We start from the raw sequence: 22,426 nt of genomic DNA, 5'->3' as shown, positions 1-22,426 counted from the left end.
ACATAGCAGTTGTTGTTACAAAAACATGCACAAAACTAGTATGTATTTGGTTTATATAGAAAACTATAGGTTTTCTGATGAATGATCAAGTGTATTCAGCAGCATCTATCCTTTAATTCTTCCCTTTTACCCCTCAATTTCATATATATGCAATTGCACACAACTTCATTCACAAAATAGATCACTGGAGCTACGTGCAATTTTTTAATGTAATCATATTTATAGGCACTGATCCCATATCATTCACGTCAATTTTAACAGTACGTTAGTATAACAAATGGTGTGGAAATTCAGCTTGTTCATTGCCTTAAGATCTTTGGGTCAGGAACCATGTTTTGTTCAGAAAATGAGCCTTTACCACAACAGGCTTCTGATTCAAAAATCAACACTCCAATGTGCTGCCACAAAGATGACATCAAACCACACTTTTCCCATAAACTATTGGGTAAAAAGTCATTTTTCTGAGAAACTTAGTCTTGTGTTTTAGCATGAATTGCATTGGTATTTGACAATAAAGCAATAGAAGGCCTAATCCTGGCACCCAGCCTATAGATTTGACAATATTTGTTCAGTATTAGCACATCCTTCTGGCGAGGAATATATGTTTGCTCTATCTAGAGCTGTAAAATCTACTGTTTTCGCTTGTATGCTGGAAATAGAAAGTGTTCCTGAAGATCCATCCTGTAAATGCAAGAATACTACTCCCACATGCCTGCTTCAGTAATGCCCTTGCATAGTGCTTTTCTGTACATGAAAAAAAAAGACACGGTAGTGATACTTTCAAGACCATTTTAGGAGTTGTCTTTACCATTAATGATAAGTTCTGGGCGCTCTCTTTCCTAGGAGAGCCTCTTTGGTACTAGTAAAAGTATTCCTTTTTTCAAGCTGATTGCGAAAGTACATGAGGTTCTCCATGCTCTCTACATGCTGCAAATTTTAGTCTTAATTAGTCATCTCCATTATTTCTGCTTCATGAAAACAGTCTATAAGCTTTGGGTGCTTAGACAAAAAATGGCCAGTCCTACTGTTCCTAACAGTAATCTGTTGCCCTATCTTTTAATTTACAATCTCCCATCTTTCCAGATTCCAGCAACCTAACCTCACTGGGTAACTGAAAACCAGATACTGCAGATGCACAATGCAGCTGAACATGTACAGATTGACTTTATACTGTATGTGCAGAAAGTCTGATGTGCCCATACACCATGTCCACAGCACACCTGACTGTCCAGCACTTCCCATTCAGGATCTGTAAGTGTTTTCAGATTTGGGACAGATATTCTTTCCGACAATTCAACACACAGACTTTTTCTACAGTTATTACAATTCTAGAACATTTTGCTAATAATAGTAGAGAGGAGAAAGAACATGCTTAATAATTTGGAAATCAAAGTGCTTTCAAGCACAGGTTGCAAGAATTAATGTTTTCTAACCCAGGACAGCTATTACCGCCAACAAAATGATTTGAACTTTGAAGTTTTCAAATTTGCTATTTTTTCTGATTTCTTCTGTTGTTTAAACTGCACTTAGCTCAAGATCAGTTCAGCTGATTTAAAAGTAGTCTCTTTCTACTTTCCCTGGATAGTCTGTCAACATTACTAGGAAATCTAATTGTGAATGCTTAACTTGCATATACTTCAGGGGCTGGGAATAAAGGTAATATTTAATTCCTTTCATTTAGATTTGCTTAAAACAAGACTCAGATTGTGTATATTAAATAATATTCTGGGAACACTGGTATCTTAAAGGTTAAACACTTTCTTATGAAGGAAGTCACATTAAGTATATTTTAGTCCAATGTTTCACAACTTAGGGAAAAGCATATCAGCAAGATAAATTTAGAAAAAGATTACAAAGTGTTAAAAATGCACTAAATTTGTTTTGAAAGACATGTTAGTGACTTAAATCTCTGCAAACTATCTTAACTGAGAAACATGATCCTCTCCATTTTTTGCCTTTCATAGCATGAATTTCCATTTGCAGACAGACTCGATCACAAGCTCCACCCTCCATCAATGATTAGTTCATTGCCGGTCATGTAGGCAGACTGAAATTATATAAAAAGTAACAATGAATTTATTAAATACAGGAAAATACTAGTTTAACTTTATCAGAAATTGATTTCTTTTCATATAAACTTTTTTTTTAAAAAAAAACAGTAGATCCAAATACACAGAATACAAAAAACAAACAAAAAAATGGAAGCCTTTCACCTAACTCAGTGGAGTGTAGCAAAATTATTATTAAAAGCATTCAGATGATAATACATCCTGAACATAAGAAATTTATATAAGGTAGATTTCAGGGAGCTCACCTGCAGCAATAATACTTTACACTGATGTTATTAGCTCTATTCAGCTGAGTAGTATCTGACCAGATCAGTTAATAATAATGAGACTTAAATGAAAATTTACATGATGCAGAAAGTGAGGTAAGCAACTAAGAAGGTGACATTCTATTCTCTAGGTCAGTACTGAAGCATTAAACTAGCAGCGTCACAAAAACAGTAAATCAAGATGAAAATGAGAAATAGATTAGTGTTGGAAACACTAAGACCAAACTAATTCCATTAAAGTATTTTGTTATGTTCACTGGGAGTGCTGGAGAAGTGCAGTGGAATCCAGTCCAATTTTAGATCCATAGTAAACTTGTAGCACAATATATGAAACAATGTTTCATATACTTGATGTGTTTTCATTGTTATGTGCAGCAGTTATCATGAGTTTGGTCTAAAACAACCTCAACAGGTCTATTGCTTCCTTTATGCCAAAAAGGAATGGTCATTCTGAGCATTAAAACTTCCACTAAAATCTCTAGCAGTTCTACACAAACATTTGCCCTTGCACCGTGCAGGTAGGTGACAACCGTTTTAATTCTACCTCCTTAAAACATGCTCCAGCTGTGGTGGAAATCAAACTGCCTGGAACAGCAGACAAGATCATTTCTGCTATTGTTCAGAATGATTTGGGCATGAAACATCCAAGCTATGGTTCCAAGTATGTAACACCTGAACAATCATTGTCAACATTCAGAGCATTGTATTACAGGTTTAAACTCAGTAAAAGATGGCCAGTTTTCTATTTTTGTAATAATTCAGCTCAAAGACATTATCAATCCTTCTAAAACAGATTCTCTCTATTGTGAAGCAGCAAGGTAGTATGAGATTCTGTGAGAGAGAATTTTATTGTCTGGTACTTACTTCATCAGAGGCCAAGTACACAAACAGATGGGCCACTTCTTCAGCAGTAGCAATCCTACCAATCTTCTGTCTGTCTAGAAAGTATTTCAATGCCTAGACATCAGAGCATTGGGTGTATAAAAAAACAAAATATTTTAATGTAATTAGTGTGACATGTACAAAGCAATATTGGAAACAAGTCATGAGGTCAAAACTTAATACACTGGGTAGAGAATCTATGCTAGAGAAAGAAACTAGAAGGGTAACTTATGATGTGAACTTCAATTTGGAAAAATATTAAGAGAATAGGCTTAAACCTCTGGTTCCAGAGTAAAGCCAACAGAGGCCCTTCTTCCTTTGTTAGTAGATATTCCCGGGCCCTTCAGAAGAGGATTCAATTATCTACTTAGTATGATGGAAGATCCTAAATCATTTTTTAAAAGCATATGCTGGAATACCTTTTCTATCATGGTTGCACACTAATTTGTGACTGACGCATGCCGAAGAAGTGAATGTATTCTGTTTTCACATTGGATATTGTAAGTACCAGCTGCAAATTCTTCCACAGATGACAGACCCTTTGCATTCACTAAGCAAGCGCCTTATGATGCATTCTAAAACCCTGGCTGGAGCATGAACTGATGAAACTATCGAAGGAGACACTATTGTTATGTTACCATTCACACTCCGAAATATGGGTATTCCGGAATCTGAGCAGAAGTGTAGGTGTGTGTTTTGTTTTTAAAGGTGTTTAGCATGTATATGTATGATCAAACAAATAGCTTTCTAACCTGTTCTGGGTTAGGCCTGGCTTTAATTCTTTCCTGTAGAGATGGTGTGTCAACAGTTCCTAAGCAAAAGTTTGAAATTAAATAATTAAAACTTAAATGTATCAACAATCATGACAAAATGCATTTTCATGGATTTTAGTTGTATGGTATAACACCTACATGTAATGTCATAATAAGATGCAGGAGAAAGATTGCAAAACTATCAGCTTAGCATAGGAAACTAAATTTCAATAAAAGAATGCTTTGAGAATGGGATTCAATACTTTTCAGATTGTTAAAAGTTAAATAGCTAGCCTGCTATCTAGCCCTACATTGTTTAACTTCCAGACAAATACACACACAAATACTATGTAATGCTGATGAAATGTGTATATACTTAGATGTCTCAGTGCTGAGTTAAGAGTGCAGGGCTGCGTATAGCCCAGTCTAATGATAAGAGTAATGACCTTTCTATTTAAAAATCTCAGAGATGTTTGAAATATGTCTTATTCTTTTTGACTCCTGGTAATTTTAATTGCCATTTGCAAGTCTACTGTTCGCTAATAATGTCAAACTGAATTGAGCCATATGTTGTTTAGCATCTGCTCCAAATTTTCAAAATATTGTAATAACACTTACCAGGACATACGCAGTTGCATCTGATGCCATGTTCGATGAAGTCAGCAGCCACAGACTTTGTTAGACCAATAACTGCTGCCTTAGAAGTACTGTATACACATCTGTTCACAACTCCTAACAGGAGGTTGGTGTGAAGGCAGCATGGAAACGTATTAAGAAAAAAGACAAGTTTTTTTCTACATGCATTTGCTTCTAACTTGAGCATTTTCTGTAGTGCTGTCTTTCCACAAGAAAGCTAAGATTCTCCTCAGGTGTAGACCGGAATAAAGCACAGTATTTTTCAAAAGTATAAATTTGGCAAGTAACCGAGAAAAAATAACAGAATGAGCAAATAAGAATTTGGGAAGCACATAGGCCCTTCTGCTTAGTAACCTCAGTTTTCTTTGGGAAACATAGCTATAATGCTTATGTAATTGTTATTTATTGTTTCTCTGAAATACACATATAGCAAGTTATCACTGAAAGACTAACTGCTTTTTATTTAATAGAAACTGATAGAAAGAACAACACAAAACATTCAGAGCACCATTTCAAAAACTCAAAGACTAGGACTTTAGTGCTTATGCAACTTTACACCTGTGATTTATATGTGGTCTATGTATTCCCCACCACCACCTTTTTTTTTTTTTTTTTGTTTTGTTTTTTTAATGTTGCACCCCTCCTTTGGATGGATGGTGCCTTCTAAAAGCAAAGTTGTGCAATATTTATTTTTTTATTCACATAATTGTTTCACATCCTGCAGATTACTCTAACTTTTTGGCTTTTCTAAGGTCTTACACTTATTTTAAATATTTTCTTTAAAAAAAGGAAGACTGAAGAATTTCTTCTCGTATCACTGTGCAGAGGCATTATCACATCTCTTCCCTTGACATGTGAGAGTTGTATAGTTGTAAAAAGCAGACCATAGGTGCTTTCCACTGGGTAATCAGAAAATGAAGAGCACAGTGACCACCTGGGCAACCTAAACAAAAGTAAGCACCAAGTATCAGGTCCAACTCTGTAGCAGATTCCTTTCCTGGGATGAGCTCTGTTCCTGTAATCCTGTCAAAAAACCTCACCTACAACAAATGAAGATGATGTCTACAGGCCACCTTTTTTCACTGCAAAACTTCAAATCATTCCTTGAGAGCAGACCATTCTGCATGCTGAATGAGCAGTTGCTACATAACAAAACTACAACATGCTTCATCAAGCACATGCACCAAGGATCAAAATCAAGGGCACTCCATTACATAGATCCCTATCAAGATTTTTTCCAAAAATTTCTACAGACTCAGTGTGTCAACCAGATATTTTAGAAGACTGAAAATTTTATAAAAGCAAATCTCTAGAAAGCTACTGACCTTTAATGCTGGATGCCACAGAAGACATATTTATAATGTTTCCCGATTTCTGCTTAATCATCTGCAAAAGAATACTTGTATCATTCAAACATGAACTACTTTGTCACCTGCAGGCTCTGTCACCTGGCCCACAACAACCACTAGAACAGCCCTAAACGCAGCTGATATCCAGGATAACAAAGCTTCCTTAGCTTCTCCCTTTTCATCTATTGACTGAAGAAGTAAAGCAGATTGAGACTCTCACTAAGTTCTCCTAGATCGTTTCAAAAGTGATGTAAAAGATGGGAAATTATTTTGCTCCTTCTTAATGTATCTAGACAGAACCACTAAAGAAATGGAAGACTGACATCAGCTTCACTCTGGACCACCACGGAATTTGTGTATTTAAAACAGAAAGAACAGGAACCAGGCTGAGCACAGGGTATAAAATTCCTGCTACTTGCCTGCCAAACCAGGCTGAGGACAAGGTATAATGTTCCTGCTGCTTGCCTGCCCCAAGGTTTATCTTATTCCCAATTGATAGGAACAAGTATTAAAACCAAATTACTGCAGTCTTTTGTGTTCCAACTTGCATAAGAAAGAATGACACAAGAAATTAGAAACAATATAAAGACAAGTTCTTTCATACAATTTCAATGTAGCTATTTAGTTGATTAGGGTGAAATTACTTTTTTTAGGGAAATCTAAGAGATTGTTGCTTATCTTTGTAAAAGATTTTTGATCAGTAAAGCATGAAGTGAATCCACATGGGCAACAGGGCACGTGCTCTTCACAGGAAGCTTCCCACTCAATCACGTTCAGACAATGAGGCTTCCATGATTTGAAGCTGAATGGTTTTGCTGACAAATACCCATTGCTGCTGGCTGTTCTGCAGGCAGTTGTTCATAACATTCTTAGCGACCTCTGAATCATAGCCATCTTGTCCAGTATACTACGTGGACGTCACTCATGCCATTTACCAGTGTAATTCTGCTGATTCAATTCAAATCCTTCTTGCTTTGGAGAAGGCTAAGTCACAGCACTCTGTCTTTGAATTGTAGCTAAGTTTGTGGAAAATTATAAACTTCCTAGGGATCTCAAAACCTGAGATACCTAAAGCAGTTATAAGGAACCTTTGAAAGTGAAAGTCAGCTGAAAAAGCCAGAACTATAGCAAAATCGTGGGAGGGGGGAAGGAAGGGAGAAATCATCCAGTCACCCTGGTGACAGCTACCAACTCTGGCCTTTGTATTCACAGAAAACAAACACTATTCATTTCACAGGCTTTTGTAGTTCAGAAACTAGTTATTCATAAACAGCAAGAGTCCTCAAGCTGCTAGACTGTTTATTTAACTGGATTATTGTTCCAATATAACCAGCATGTTGCCATCAGTGGCACTGAACTACTTCATAGGATAGTTTCCCCAGTTGTAGAGAAAAATTCATGTTAATGTATATTTTTTAATACTTTGTAGCAGTGATTTTGCTACATAATGTGTAGCTGTGCGCTGTGCTTTACTGTATTACACTAGCTCCCTTGCTGCTCTGTATTTGAAGGATTTTACTTACAAATGGCACAGGGCAAAACTCCTAAATTAATCATCCCTATAGTTTCCTTTAGATATATAGTCTACTTAAAGAGAATGTTTTAGAGTAGGATCACTGTAATTTAAGGGCTTTCCCTATCCAAAGATGCATACTCATCTTTTTATACCAAATCCCATGCTGTCACAGTGGCAATGACTTAGACCTGTCCCACTTTAAATACAACGCAACTGAGACTAAAAAGCATAGGCAACCAATCTTTACCTTTGGAAGAAATGTCTTGATCATTAGATACATGCTGCGAACATTGAGGTTCATAGTAAAATTCCAGTCTCGCTCCTCACACTCCAGAATGGTTCCATGATGAACAAACCTGAAATAAATGCGTAAAATAGTTTGGCTTTGTATGCACATTCTTTTATCGCTTTTTTTGTAATAGCTAACCCTTCCAACCATATAAAGTAGGCACAATAGTTCTTCTCAAGAAAGCAAAGCAACAGCATATTTCTTCCAAGGAGTATCAGTGACACAAGGCAGACTTCATATGTGCAGAGAAATCTTTGGTAATAGTGGAATTCCCCCAAATAGATACAGCACAGGCAGAGCACCAGCTTCGCTCAGTGCGGTGCCAGGGGTCCAAACCAATCATACAAGGTACCCATAGAGCCAGGGGAATTAGTCTGGGGGTGAGGGGGAGGAGGGGGGAGGGAACAGGACAAGGACTCATAGCTCAATTTCTAGAACCATTTTTATCTTGGCCTGGGTAACACAGCTGCACACAAGATATCAGTTTTGATGAAAACATACGAAAATTTATATTAAGATATAAAATCCATTAAAATTAAAGGAATAACAGGCATTCAAGTAAAAGGAAATGCTTCTGGAAGACAGGGAAAACTGTAAAAAGGAGGATGAAATAGAAGTCCATTACCCTGCAATGTTACAGAGGACATCAATCTTTTCTATCTCCTTGGCCAGATTTTCTATCTGTTCCCTCTTGGTAACATCCAGAATCCGTATTTGAATTCCTATAAAAAGAACATGGTATTTATTTCACTTTTTTTTGGTTACAGATCAGCAGTTTGATTTTCAGAAGTGCTGAGGACTACAGCTCCTGTTCCGTGATTTGCCAGGAACAGTCCCCTCTCAGTAGGGCACCAACACACGGAGACTGAGTAACAGCTACACTTGATCATTACCATAATGGTTAAATCAGGGCAGCAGTGGACAGTATGGCATACTATTTATACCTTCAGAAAGGTCTTTAAGAAAAGTTTTGATTGTTACACAGCATCACACAAGCAGACGAGTTAGTGTCCTTTACCACAAAAGCCATTTCCAATGCATTTGAATTCTGCTGTACTTCCAGACTACAGAATTACAGAGTCTGTACAATCCTAACAAGCTTTCATGCCTGCTATTACAGAATAATAATTCCTTGGAATTCATTACAGGTGTCACATACATCACACTACTATGTGCCATCTATCCATATGTATCAGCTTTATAACATTCAATTAATGAGGACCAGTGTTTTGCATAAGCCCTTACCAATTTTACATAACCTGGGATGACATCATAGCTATAATAAAAATGAAGAGGAATTATAACAGGTTGATTGCCTCTATAATAAAGGTAGTTTAAAAACCACGATGTCAATGTTTTTCCAATTATTTATTTTTTCACAAAAAAAATTAACCAACAAAAGAACACTTGGAAACTCGTTACTTTTTGCAATAAAGCTCTACTTATTTGAGGCCCTGAGAGCTGTCACTGTCAGTGCTTATAGCACTGGTTGTATCTGCGCTGTACCTTCAAGAAAACCATTGATACTAAAAACACAATAATAACAATCATCCCTCTATTTCGTTCAGAGAAGTTCACTGAGATCGAGAAATGTAATGACCTCGAAACAGAGAGAGGTGCAGCTCTCTTCCAGACACTTTTCATTTTCTATAGAACCAGCCCCTCTTCAACAGAAATGTTTTAATAGGCCAACCACAGCAGTAGCATCCAGAAATGAAAAGAACAAAGTGAACAAACTACACTTCCAGATAAGCTGTAACATGATAAGATATAATATACATGTCATTTTAAATTTAAAGGTTCCAATCATCTAACACAACTAACTTCTCATTGATGTCAAGACTGAGACCTTGCAATGGAAAAAGTGTGTCTCATGACACATCCTGCCTACACCCTAACTCCTTGCTGACAGTAAACATTGGGCTGTGAACCCTTCTCAAATGCACCAACTTTCCTTATGAAAGGAAATCCGGATGTGTGGAAAAGAAGGAGCCATGGTGTATTGCAACAGTTCCCTCAGTGGGTACAACCAGGCTTCCAAAGACAATAATAATTGCTGCAAATTACTCCTTTGCCACAGTTTGGACATGGCATAACCTGCATCCAGGATTAACAGACATCCAGTGCAGAATACCTGTGCCCCAAACCAGTTTCATCATGTGCTATTCTGAACACAGTCTAATAAATGTTTACCTACTGGGAGGGTGTACAGAAGATGGAACTAGATTCCTCTAGAGGCCCACAGCAAGAAAAGCAACAGAAAAGTTGGAACATGGAAAAGTTTGACTCAACATAAGGATTTTTTTGTTGTTGTTGTAGGTTTTTTTTTTTTTTTTTTTTTTTTTTTTTTTTTTTTTTTTTTTTTGGCCATTACAGTGGTTACACTGGAACAGGGGCCCAGAGAGGTTCTGGAATTCCCATCCTTGGAGATGCTCAGAACTTGACTGAACATGGTCCTGAGCAGTCTGGTCCAACAACCTCCTTTGAGCAGTAGATAGGAATATACAGTCTCTGGAGGTCCCACCCAACGTTCATGGTTCTACGAAATGCCATAAAGCTAGCTGTAAAGCATTGTGCAATGTCTAAGTGATGGGAGAATTTGGTTTCAAATAGAAAAAACCTGCAACTTTTGAAGCCAAAATGTTAAGTCCACGAACATGCTTTATATGCCTTTGTTAAATGATACATATGCCTCTGAAGAGTTTTGCAGATGATGATGCAATTTAAGACTATAGGCTAGTGACTAGCACCAGTAGTGGAGTCACCTCACATGGATTAAATTCAAAGCCTAATTCATCAAATCTTGATGAATTAGGGTTTAACTAATACGTCAAAAGAATAGGAATGTCTGGGAGTATATGGAAAATTCTGTTTCCTTCTCAACATACTAGCTGAGGCAAAGAAGTGTACAGTTAAAAATGTAACACTTCCCTAAACATCCTCAGAATGAAACTGAAAAGTCCCAAAGTTCCTAGAGAATTACAGAGACATTGCTTGTAGGGAACTCCAGTGAGAGAGGAGACAGATGTTCGCTCTAAGTTGTGCCAGTGAAAAGTACTTTTGCATATGTTTATGTCCAACTCATCCTTGATGCAGAAACAGTCAACTTTCTGCAGAGTAGTTGGTGCAAGTGCCCCCTAATCCACTTCAGGCAAAATGTGCCAGGTTAGCCCCTCCACAGTTTAACAGATGTTTGAGCTACCTGAACTAATGATGCTTTTAGTAGAGCTGTTATACTAGCAGAGTTAGGGTAGCCGAGAGGTCAGCTTAACACTTAGCTATGTAAAGATGATATTTTCAGCTAATACAGCTGATCTGAAATGGAGTATCTGCATACAGTTCAAGACTGATGTTAAATTTTGAGGTAATAGGAAATCATGAAGTCCAGCAACTATTTCCTTGCATCACATTTGGAAGTACTTTCTGTTATGATAGATATCTTATATATTTTAAAATTGATAATATTTTTATTTTAAATTATGTCATCTTGCTTGTGTCACTTTTATGATTAAAGAAAATAGCTATGCTAAACCTGCTCTTTGCAGTTTCTTCTTGTGACCTCAGCAAGAAAACAAATCTTCAGTCCCAAATATTTCTAACATTCTAACATAGAATAGACATAAGTCTATTTCTAACAAAATAGACTTATCTGTGTTCTGAAGTTCTGTGTTCTAAAGATGTATTAATTCCTGCTAGGCAGCTATGCTTTTAATGCATTCCTTACTAACTATGGCTGATGGAAACGCAAGACACTAAATCCACTTTTTGTATAGGGGAATGTCAGCTCTTAGGTTCAAGGAGAAGCATTCCATTTTTTTAGCAGAACATTTGACAATCAGCCCAGCAATCTAAACAGTTAACCAAATAGGTGCCATTCTGGAAAGCAGAAATCAATTGCTTCTGTGACACATAAAATACACAGAATTGTTCTACATACCTGGAATATTCCATTTGAAATGCTAATGTTGCAGATGAATACCAGTGTTTTTTATATAAAATCCCTGCCACTCTGTAGTGCAGAATAAAGCAATGCCAATATTTCAAGAATTATTCTGAATGTTTTTTCTCCTACCTTTTAAAGTTCACTCTAATCTTAAATTATATTTCAGCCTTCCTACAACAAATCTGTAAGATGATTTACCTGGATATTCCTCCAGTTCTTGCAGCTTGGACTTATTGATGTCTGTAGCAATAACTTTGGCTCCTTCTTTAGCAAAAGCCTGAAAAAGGCAAGCAAAATAATTTACACTTGGGTATTACAGATTTTAACAGGAATAAAGACTGTTTTCTCTCATTTCTTTCCTGGATTGAAATAAAAGTTGGATGAAGGCATTTATGCTTCTATTTTTCATTCTGAGCATGTGAGGAAGTGATGAGTATCAATTGACAAATGTCCTGGGGACAACTGAATAACTCTAAGAGAGATCAGACAATTTTATGTTTTCCTCAAAATAATAACAAATCCATAAATAAAGCACCAGAGATAGTAACCAGACTAATACAGCTATTGCTATTATTGCCCTTATTAGTTGCATGTGCGCCAGCAAGGATGTTCCAAACGAGCAGTGCTAGAATTAAGTTTGCATGTTGGATTTAAATGAAGTTACACCATCTGTAAATGAAGTTATGCTTTTACATGCCATCTAAGAAAAGAAACAACTATATATAAACTTGATTCAAGTCCTCCACATTCAGATCACTGAATAGAGCAAAATTCAAAAGCATGACTTTTCTTTAATACTCCACCTGAGGTATTCCTGCATTCCTGATACACCCCTCAAAACCAGCTTCCTCTGTATTGTACTAACTGATAAAATGACAGCTATACAAAATGAAGTAACCTATATTTAAAAAGTGTTCTGAAGTCTCAGACCAGCAGAAAAAAAATGTGGTAGTCCCTTATCCTCAAAATAACTGTCTCTTTTACAGCCTAAGAGGATAGTGGCATTAAATGTGCTACCCTTTTCTATAGTTTGTTGGGTATTTACAAAGTGAAATCTTCAGGAAAATGACCTACTCCCTGAACTGTTTTAATGCAATTGCAGGAAAAGCTGCACAAGAAAATAACTAGTTTGGCAAAATTCCTGATCATAAAAGTTTTTTGTGGTTTGTTTATTACATTGTGGAGATACTGAAATAATTCTACCAGTTTCTCTATCTGCTATGGAGGAAACAAATGGCTGGTACGGAACTGGCCAAAAGGAGTTATAAATTAACTCGAAATTCCTGTTTAACAATAAATAACTACAAAGTTTTAAGTGTTTCTCACAGCTTTTCATATGAACAACCATGTAGTTGTGCTATCATCTAGATTTGGTTACAGCTACTAGTGTATATAAAACATCTTGGCTCTGCCACAGGGAATCTTTTTGGTATCCAGCCATATAGCAGGAAATCATGATGTTCCATAGTGACTATATTCTTCCTTGAACTTTTCAATGTGTATTTCTGAGGTTGTCTCTGGCTTCACCCATAGTTTACCAGTTTAAGAGCTTGTTTGGTGCAGGTATCATTAGACAAGCCAGCATAAGACAGCTAGTTAGGGCACAGAAATCTAACTAAAGAACAAATGTTTCTCTACTTACAATAGCAGTTGCCCGTCCAATCCCCTGTGCTGCTGCGGACAGTAGTATTATCTTCCCGTCAAGCCGACCCATATTGCTGACCTGTGCAGGCAGAAGATGTCACAGAAACTTCAAAGACAGACCATCACTCCTGGGTAAACACATGCAAGTACATCCTTGATGCAAGATCATCCCAGATGATCCAAGCATTTCTGCTCTCAAATTGGAGTCCTATCCAGTTACAACATGACCCTGAGTCAGTCAGTGTTCTAAGGTGGGACTGCCGCAACCCTGTCTGAATCGGTAAGAACCAAAAAAGGATGAAAAGATGTTTGAACTCAAAAGCCAACCTATATTATAACAGAAACTATAATTTATTTTTTTTCATGAACAGAGAGGTTCATGAATTTGAGATGAAGCAGAGTAGAAATAAAATAGCTTGTAAACTAGCCTCTCCATTGCACATTGTGTTCTTACAAAGCAGACTTTTTTTCCCCCTCCTCTCAGACCCAGCACTGACTTCCTGGACTGCAACATACTCGGGTCAATACCCACCCTGGGCTCCATAAAGCATCTTTCTTTCCATTGCTTCTGCAGCCTGGCCTTTGCGTCTGCTCTGACTTTCCTTGGGAATCTCCCAGCACTGCAGATTCCCTGCTCCATAGGTCAAGGGCGTGCATGGGCTGGGGGTGGGGAACGAAGCTCTGTCCCTCCCACTTTGCTTGTTCTCTGGGAACTATTGAGCATACTGAGAGCAAGCCGGAAGGGGAAAAGGAGAACTTTGGAGTGCTGGCCAAGGCAAGTAATTTTCCTCCTCTAGTAGGTTCCACCTCACTGAATCTGTAGCAGCCAGAAGGCAAGATGCAGTCATCTCTGCTGCCCAGGCACACCCTTTCAAGGGTTTTGGTACGTTTAAAGAAATCCTGAATGGCACATTTTCAGATAAACAAGTATAAGCAAACACCATCATTTCACTCCCTCAGATTCAAAGATAGTTTCAGTAGGCTTATTGCTTATTTAAGGAATAATTTATTGAACAAGATGTTTCAAAGTACTACCTAAAAAGTAAGATTACTGTATTCCATTCAGAGTGTAATCTCTGGTGTTTGAGCACATAAGCAACCTTTTCCACACTTCCAAAAATAAACAAAGCAAAGTTTCTTTATATAGTTACATGTGCAAAAAGATTTCTTGTGAACATGCAGTTTTAAAATAAATACACAAATCCAATATATTGAGTATTTCATTGAGAAGTCAGTCAGGCCAAAACATCCTCTCGGTTAGCAGCTAATGTTATTGTCTGGGGATGCTCAAATCTATGCTGTCTCAGATTAGTGACTTGAACTTCAGGTCCCACATCTGAAACCAAATTGTTCAGTTTGATCTTGAACAGAATTCTGTCTGCTTTCTCGGAAGCCTTTCCTGACATTCAACATATCAGACATTTATATTAGGGTGGAAAGAGAATTTTTAGTTTAAATTTAGAAATAAAAAAATTATCCCACTTGATTTAAAGTCAGACTGAGCTATATACTGTGTTTCAGACACTGAAACATCTCATTGCAGGCTTTTTGCCATAGCTGACTCTGCATGGGGAAACAGAACACTAAGCAATAACTGAGATGCACCTTTATAATTAGGGGAGAGACTACAATCTTAAAATCATTTTTTAGGTTGGCTATTAAAAAGATTTCTTTTAGGATGTCTCTAAGGGGAGACTATATGAGGTTAGGCCTGTCTTAATATATCCTTTGCGTGAAAAGTACCAAGCCGGTTAACCAGGCAAAATCAGACTGTACACATGACCAGATGGTACTGTTTAACATACTAAGTTTTGCAAAAATGTATCTGCTCTAATACCAAACTTTTGTTAAAAATCAGTAGAACTCTTCCCAAATACATAAAAAAAAAAAAAAAAAAACACAAAAAACACACACACCTCAAAGTGCTCACTCAAGACATACAAAGTTCTTCCTTACCCTTTTTGCTGTTCCATAGGTCTTTTCAGTGGAAAAATCCTGACCAAAGTATTTCCTCAAACCATCTTCACACACTTGGGAAGTGAAATATGCTAGTAATACATTTCATTTCTCAAACTAGCAGGTTTTCTGAACATATATCATAGTGATTCTAATGGAATTAAGCATTTAGAAAGTAATAGTCACTCACCAGAAGACCTCAAACAACTTGCTATGCTTATCGACCTTTGTACAAAAGGAAGTTTTCTGCTTTTTTGCTGTGCTTGTTGGGATTTGTAGTTCAACTTAAACTTTTATTTCTATGCACCAGCACAATTTCCTTTAGAAACGTTGAGATGCTGCCATCTAGTGAGACTCAAGATTTTAAAAGAGATTTCTCCTGCATGGTGGGGGGGGGGGGTGGGGGGGGGAAGGGGGAAGGGGGAGGGAAGGGGGGGGGGGAAAGAAAAAAAGAAAAGATTACTAGCATTATCTGTCAGCTCCCTCTAAGGAATTCAACAAGTCAACAGAATTCCCTCAAAAAAGAACGCATTTTTCCAAAGCAGTTTTCAACTATGCCGGCCACCAAAACTCAAAAATTCAAACTAGGACAATACTTGCATGAGAAGTTTCATTTTCTTACTTGGTTATTTACCAACTTATTTTTTCAAATTTATATCTAACTCTTTAGCTTACATCTGTTAAAGCAGAATTAACATAATGGGAAATTCCAGGACGAAGTAATTGAATTATGAACTCACATCAGACCCAAAGCACTCTAATAATATTCTTAAATTTGAAATCTTGTTGATTTTAAGTTGAACACATTTTACTCAGGAGAGTCACTTCTATGGATAAGTTTAGAAGAAAAAAGAACCCCCCCAATGTAGTTCAGTAGCATTTAACTTATTTTGTATTTCTGTCAAACTGTTAGCTTTGTAATCTAGTAACTCTAGTAAATCCAGTACTTTGTAAATCTAGTAACTGAATAGCTAATGACCAGGTTTCTAAAAGCATTTCTCTCCTCCTGTCCCTAACCTCTTAAGTTTCTGTTCTTCAGCTCACATCACCAGAAAAATCTCTAATTCTGTTAGTGTTCCACTAAGCAAGAATTAAGAAAATAATTTGAAACTGTATTAAAGAACAAGGCTGATCTATACCTCATTTCCCTTCTGGAGAGAAAAAAAAAATCAGTTTTAATTTTAGTCATTTGTTATTAATATTAGAGTGGAGGGAATGAAAAAAAAGCTGGTGACCAAAGGAAATTACAAGCAAGCTTTGTGTTTACCACTCTGCTACAGAAATAAGATTTCTCCTGCATATCTATGGCTGTGGCATGAACCAACATCCTGTAATCCAGACTCAGTAATGGAACCTAGACCTTGGGTTTTTGGCTAGCAATTTCTTTAAAAGCTTTCCAAAACACCCCCCCAATTTTTAGAGCTATAGACATTTGCAACTTCTTAACAGTTCAGACAATCAGCGGTTACCAGCAGTTGAAGGTAAATAGACAGTTGGGTCTTTGGTAAAGATCAAAATACCCACCTCTGCCAGGTGAGTAATTCTCATAGTGCAACTGTTCCAAGAAGGAAACAGCTTAAAACCCTGAGCTATTTTGGTAAAAATTTAATTGCTAAATGCTCAGGAACATGTCTGTATTATCATTTGCTCACAATTGTGGCTAACTCATAATGGAATACATAAGGAGATAGCTAGCACCACATAGATCTTTATTCCTACCAAATAAGCAGGCATGCTTTTGATGCGTTTGTTAGCTGGGTCATCTCATGATGATTCCATTCTTCAAGAAGTGAACCTCAGGCTGAGCACAAGATTCCTGTTTGGTTACCTGAGAGGCAGGGGGGAATTTAGCCTTTCACATTTAGAATCTTTCCTCTGTCAGGAAATGTTTGATCAGGGAAAAGAATATATACATTTTAATACATTCATATATATATATATATATATATATGTGTATATATATATATATATATATTTCAATCAAAAGCTAGCATTGCAGAAAGGGATTATTGTGGAACAGCTACAGAGAAGACTGACAAGAAGCATTGTAATTACGATTGAAGGGATGAAATTAAGATTATTAATCAACATCCTGACTCCAAAAAATTGAAGTGACCAGCAAAAATATTTTTAAATACTTAACACATTCAAGTTTATTATCAAAGAAATCTTATACACAGAAAATACAAAATGAAATAGGTCTCACAATGCAGATAAGTAGCATCGTAAAATATTAATTCTTTCTTGCAGCCCAAGTCATCCAGTCTGCTTTCGCTCCTCTAGTGAATAGAGAAGCTGTCAACAGTTAGCTCCGTGACTTATTGTTAAAAAATTCAGATGTCCAACTCTGCACAGGAACTGTAAGTACATTTAAAGATAACGCGAAATACAGAGTTATTCTTGGCACCATAACTGACAGAACTATGGAAGTATCGTAAAGAAATAAAGATGAAGCCTTGATTATGTGCCCTATAAACAGAAAAATAATTTCAGTTACAGTGTCCCAATATAAAGGTTAAAAATTTTGGTGAAAACACCACTCCTATGGTCTTATGAAAACATGATAGAAAAACAGATCCTGAGGAATAAAAACTAATGAGAACAATTCTTTCCACTTCAATATCATTCAGATACAAAAGTCAACAGTCCAGAGAAGGCCTATTTTATGAATGACAGAATGAGAAGTGTAAGATTGATTGTAAGTTTCACAGTAGATTTTGGATCATCTCCGTTTCCATCTTCTGTTTAGTACATAGGCTTTGCTAGCTTTGCCATCCAAAAAAATGACCAAGGTAGAACCACCACAGTGTCAGCAGGTTGCAGGCAGCATTACTGCTTTTCCATTTATGTGCTTCCATTTCAGCTTTTCCAGCCATGGGAAACAGCAGCTCCAAAAAAAGCAACGAATTTACATGCTACCAGAGTTCTTTCTACAATTTGTAGAAGAGGATGATGGCTTTTAACATGAAGCAATTGTCTTCTGTGTATGCAGATTCTGGCTGTATAGCCACTGTAGAGACAGCTTACAGAAAACACCTTTATTGGGTGGTACAATCTGGGGCTTTATCTCTTTCTGAAGTTCCAAACCAATGCTTAAGGTATTCCTCTGTAGGCTCTACTCCTGCAGGTCGTGTATCTATACAGAAAACAAGAACATTAAGTAACACAAACAGTAGGAATACAGCAATTTAATCCTGACTAGTGTTTTAGATGTCAGCTATCAAAGCTTGCCTCTGATCTCAAGGACTTGGAAACATGATACTCTGAGAAAAGCCTGTACTATTGCTTGGTCATAACAAGAAACAGCAACAAGTTGAATCTTATATTCTTTCTGGCAGTCTGTCATTAATATCTCAAACTGATGAAGTCTTCAGCATAGCTGTTCAGGTCTAAGTCTTTAAAATAAAGCATAACAATGAAAGCAGTACTTTTAATATGCTAGCATGGACTAGCATAGTCCATATGCTAGCATGGACTAGCACTAGAAGACTTCTCCCAGATGTTACTAGGGCTGAAGGAGAGGAAAATATCAAGACTACTGTTATTGCAGCTGGAAGAAAGCAGATTGACAGATTCAACATCAAAGACCAAGATCTTGATAAAGAAGTTTAGAGATCAGTTAACTAGCCATTAACACTGCATAAATGACAAAGTGGTCTATGAGAATCAATTCTGCCAGAAGTCTGTGCTTAAAGAAAGATAAGCAGAAAAATATTCCAGATTATCTATCCAGTAATAGGACATCCTGCTTATTCACCTTTTAAAGCAATTATCAAAATTTCCACCGTGGCAAAACAGAGAAAAAGTCTGGACATTCAGCCCCTGAAGATCAGTTTAAGTATTTAGGATTCGTAGTGCATGTTTGTATAACTCTCATGGCTGTTTCACTATGCAAGTTTCAGGTTTGAATACAGAAAGTACAGGTCACCTACTCTCCTTCACAGACCATCCTTTATATTTTCTCTCTACTAATCTTAAGAGTACAATACTGTGTTATGTACCTGTTAGTGTACCTAAGTTGGAATTATCAAAAAAATTTGTTGGACAAGTCAGTGGTAGAGACTTTGTGTCCTGAGTCACAGTTTCCTGAGAAATGGATTCCTTAGAAGGAGAAGGCATTTGCTCTTTAAGAGAGTATGGCACTGTTTTCCTTGGAGACCTCGGTACTGTCTCTCGAGTAATTTCCCTTGAGGATCGTTCTTTCAGTTTTAGTGCTCTTTCTTTCCATTTTCTAAGTTCTTCTTTCAGCTGAAGCTCATTACTGAACAGGAAAAGGAAGAACATATAATGAGGAGAAAAATCTAAACTAATTTCTTTAGATAAAGAAAAAACCCAGACAAGACAGATCTCGTACCTTCAGATGACATATGACATGCATGGCAATGCAAGCCTCCTAGCTTATCAATATCAGTTATCTAGGAGATATAATAGGTTTTGTGTTTGTTTTGTTTTTCTATTTAACAGCTAAATATCCATGCCACAATTTTATCATAACTTTTAAACAAAGTATGTTTTCTCGCTTTCAATAAACTCTTTTCAAAAAGCTGTTATAAAAGCAGCTTAAAGCTCACAGACAGATTTATAAATACGGGCAACAATTCACAAACTTTAAAGATTAGATTCACTGGATTCTTTTAGGTCTTGCTTTTAGATTTAAATTAGTTGCTCACCTCTATAGATTTCCTATAAAGAAACAGTTATGGTAAGCATAGCTAAATAGCACCAAAGTATTTGACATGATGTTGATCAGCTTTACACTTACCTTAGCAGAAGGTCATTTTGTTTCTTCAGCTGCAAGTTTTCTTTCTGTAGTTTAGCTTGTTCAGATTTTAAAACAAGCATTTGTGTGCTTTGCACAATCCCACTGCCACCACCACAAGTAAGGGGTATTTGTGATTGCCGAGGAGCTTCTTTTTCTAAGACCACTAGAAAATAGTTTATACAAACACATGTTATTTGGACAGCACTTAAAACCAAATCAATATAATCTTAGTCATGCCTATACAAAATTCCTTCTTATAATCTTGTAAGTAAAACCTGAATGGATTAAAAGTGCCATTGCAACTGCTAGTATATACTATTTTCTATAATGTATACAATACTACTAGTATATATTATACACTATTATACACATGCACACTAATAGTCACACTGTCAGGGAGATATTCAGAAGCTTAAAAGGCAAGGCCATTTAGAGTCAAAATAGTTAATATCATGATTATGGATAGAACTAGCTATTTATATGTGAAATTAATCAAGGAAGAAATGACAACATAAGCCACAAAACCTTTCAGGGCTCTTAGACTAAACAAGCAAAAACAAAACACCTTTACAAACTGCAGCAATTCTAACAGTATCAATCTAACAGTGTGTAAGCAGCTATCATTTCATCTTCTATCTCACCATCCAAAGCATTCAATCCTCCTCATACCAACATGAGGTAAGAAGCCTGCATCTTGATCTGAACTTCAGCCATGTAACCTTAAAATTGAATGTATAGCATGAATCCCTTATATCTATCTTGAATTTACCTGTAACATCTTGCTCTTGTTGTGCTCTTCTAAGTTCTTCTTTTAGTTTTCTCAATTGTTCTTCTTGGTGTTCCGCAAGAGCTTTATAATTAGCAAGTCTATATCAGGGAAAGGGAGAAGGGGAGAAAAGAAAACACTATTTTGTACAGCTTAATAGTTAAAGTTGCCAGAGAGCTAGTTTGATTTTCAAATGAGCTGTCAAACAGGAACAAATCCAAGTTACTTAAGTAAAAAGAAACATCTCATCTGGTTATCAGTTAGATTTTAGGTGAAACACAGAAAAAATACTGGACTAAAATTATCCTCTGTGCAGTTCACTGGAGGGGAGGGATGCAGAGCGCTCTTATTAACTGCTTTCCCCTCACTTCCTTCACTCAGAACAGTTATTTGGCTTATAGTTGAGCATGCATTGGTTGGAATTTATTTGTGGCTGTATGAGGAAGGATTTTGGCAGTCAATCTGACTCAGACGTACAGTTTTTAGTCTTTCTTCAGAATTCTGCTAGAATAATGAGGATATCTAAAACTGAAGTTAGCTTCCAATTTTTTCCACAACATAGAACTAAGCAGTTAAAGTGTAACAAAGTAAAGCTTGAACTTACTTCTTATCAAAAGAGTTGGATTGTTTCATTCTTTCCATTTCATAGTTTACCAACTGCGTTTTGAGGTTATCAATTTCTTCTTTGTACAACTCTGAACCTTTATCTAATTTTGCCTAAATAGAAGAATATGAAGAAAGGATTGATACTTATTAGTAATGAATTTAAAAGCTGCTTGGTTTGTACCATTATTACGACCTATTAGGTTCTGCTGTACGAGATTAGAAGCAGAAAGAACACAGTTTCATTACCAGGTAGCACCATAACATCAGTTGGCAATGCAATGACACTGACGTTTGGACTCTTGGTATTTTGCTTGCAACTCTATTTTAAGCAATTTGTTTTGACTTGCTTGCAGATGTAAGTCTGGTAATTCTGAACTAACACGCAAATAGATTAAGTCAAGAAAAAAGCTATGCTTTAATTTCAAAATTTAAAGTATTTCCTTCTTAGAATGTTTTAGAAATGCATCATTTTGTAGAAGTTGTAGCTTTAGTTTCTAACGTGTTAATGCAGGCTCCAGATTTTGTCCAAGAGGCTGTGAAATTCTACTAGGAGAGGCAAGTACATTACTCCAAGAACACTGTACAGCTCAATAAATTGACTTTCAAGTGTTACGTTTCTTTCACAGCCTTTTTCCTCATGTATGCTCCCTCCTGGACTTATCAATGGAGAATGTGAGGAGTAAAGTATTTTGCTCATACCTGGAGACTCTGCTTCTCTGTTAAGGCACTTCTGAGGCACTTCTCTGTCTCATTTAGTGTGGCCTGAAGTTGAGTGAGCTCACTTGCAGCTGTTTTCATTCTTATCTGTTCTTGTAACTTGTGTATCCTGTCATCCTTCTCTTGGACGTTTTTTCCTACTTCATTTATTACATTTTCCAGCTTTTGGATTTTTAATTCCATAGCCTTTTGAGAAATATTAACCAGTTATGAAAAGTTATGCCAAGAGTTATATCAGCGTAACAGCATAGGGTATCTTAATTTTAAAAATCA

General features: G+C 36.6%; 2 protein-coding genes across 4 annotated transcripts in view; both read right to left on the bottom strand.

Annotated features, from left to right (window-relative positions):
* Nucleotides 1-181: 181 nt before the first annotated feature.
* BDH2 (3-hydroxybutyrate dehydrogenase 2) lies at nucleotides 182-15,552 on the bottom strand. 3 transcript variants are annotated; one of them, XM_062574920.1, is made up of 11 exons: nucleotides 15,493-15,511; nucleotides 15,303-15,376; nucleotides 13,345-13,425; nucleotides 11,901-11,979; nucleotides 8,385-8,481; nucleotides 7,718-7,826; nucleotides 5,931-5,991; nucleotides 4,588-4,701; nucleotides 3,970-4,028; nucleotides 3,200-3,292; nucleotides 182-2,047 (listed from the first exon to the last, which is right to left on the bottom strand). In XM_062574920.1, exons 3-11 carry the CDS (start codon nucleotides 13,414-13,416, stop codon nucleotides 1,994-1,996), a joined length of 738 nt encoding a protein of 245 aa, XP_062430904.1. In that variant the 5' UTR covers nucleotides 13,417-13,425; nucleotides 15,303-15,376; nucleotides 15,493-15,511; the 3' UTR covers nucleotides 182-1,993. The 3 variants fall into 3 exon arrangements, with proteins under 3 accessions (XP_062430904.1, XP_062430905.1, XP_062430903.1); XM_062574921.1 differs by lacking the exon at nucleotides 15,303-15,376 and having other exon boundaries at nucleotides 15,493-15,552; XM_062574919.1 differs by lacking the exons at nucleotides 15,303-15,376; nucleotides 15,493-15,511 and adding an exon at nucleotides 13,879-13,936.
* Nucleotides 15,553-18,340: 2,788 nt separating this feature from the next.
* CENPE (centromere protein E) overlaps nucleotides 18,341-22,426 on the bottom strand; it is a 37,309-nt gene continuing 33,223 nt past the window's right edge. Inside the window, exons 39-44 of the mRNA XM_062574918.1 lie at nucleotides 22,136-22,339; nucleotides 21,435-21,547; nucleotides 20,834-20,931; nucleotides 20,065-20,227; nucleotides 19,304-19,563; nucleotides 18,341-18,438 (exon numbers count right to left, since the gene is read on the bottom strand). Of these exons, the coding sequence (XP_062430902.1) occupies nucleotides 18,341-18,438; nucleotides 19,304-19,563; nucleotides 20,065-20,227; nucleotides 20,834-20,931; nucleotides 21,435-21,547; nucleotides 22,136-22,339 (936 nt within the window). The remainder of the gene's footprint in view (nucleotides 18,439-19,303; nucleotides 19,564-20,064; nucleotides 20,228-20,833; nucleotides 20,932-21,434; nucleotides 21,548-22,135; nucleotides 22,340-22,426) is intronic.

This window comes from Rhea pennata, chromosome 4 (genome assembly GCF_028389875.1).
Source record: "Rhea pennata isolate bPtePen1 chromosome 4, bPtePen1.pri, whole genome shotgun sequence".
NCBI classification, from domain to species: Eukaryota; Metazoa; Chordata; class Aves; order Rheiformes; family Rheidae; genus Rhea; species Rhea pennata.
The sequence above is the reverse complement of the archived record's forward strand: the minus strand, read 5'-3'. Positions and strand labels throughout refer to the sequence as shown.

What these genes read in the sequence shown, in the direction of transcription:
- BDH2 (XM_062574919.1), bottom strand. An exon ending in GTCCTCTGTAACATTGCAGG is followed by an intron (nt 7,827 to 8,384) that starts GTAATGGACTTC and finishes CATTTATTTCAG; the next exon opens with GTTTGTTCATCATGGAACCA. An exon ending in TGTGGCATCCAGCATTAAAG is followed by an intron (nt 4,702 to 5,930) that starts GTCAGTAGCTTT and finishes ACCTCCTGTTAG; the next exon opens with GAGTTGTGAACAGATGTGTA.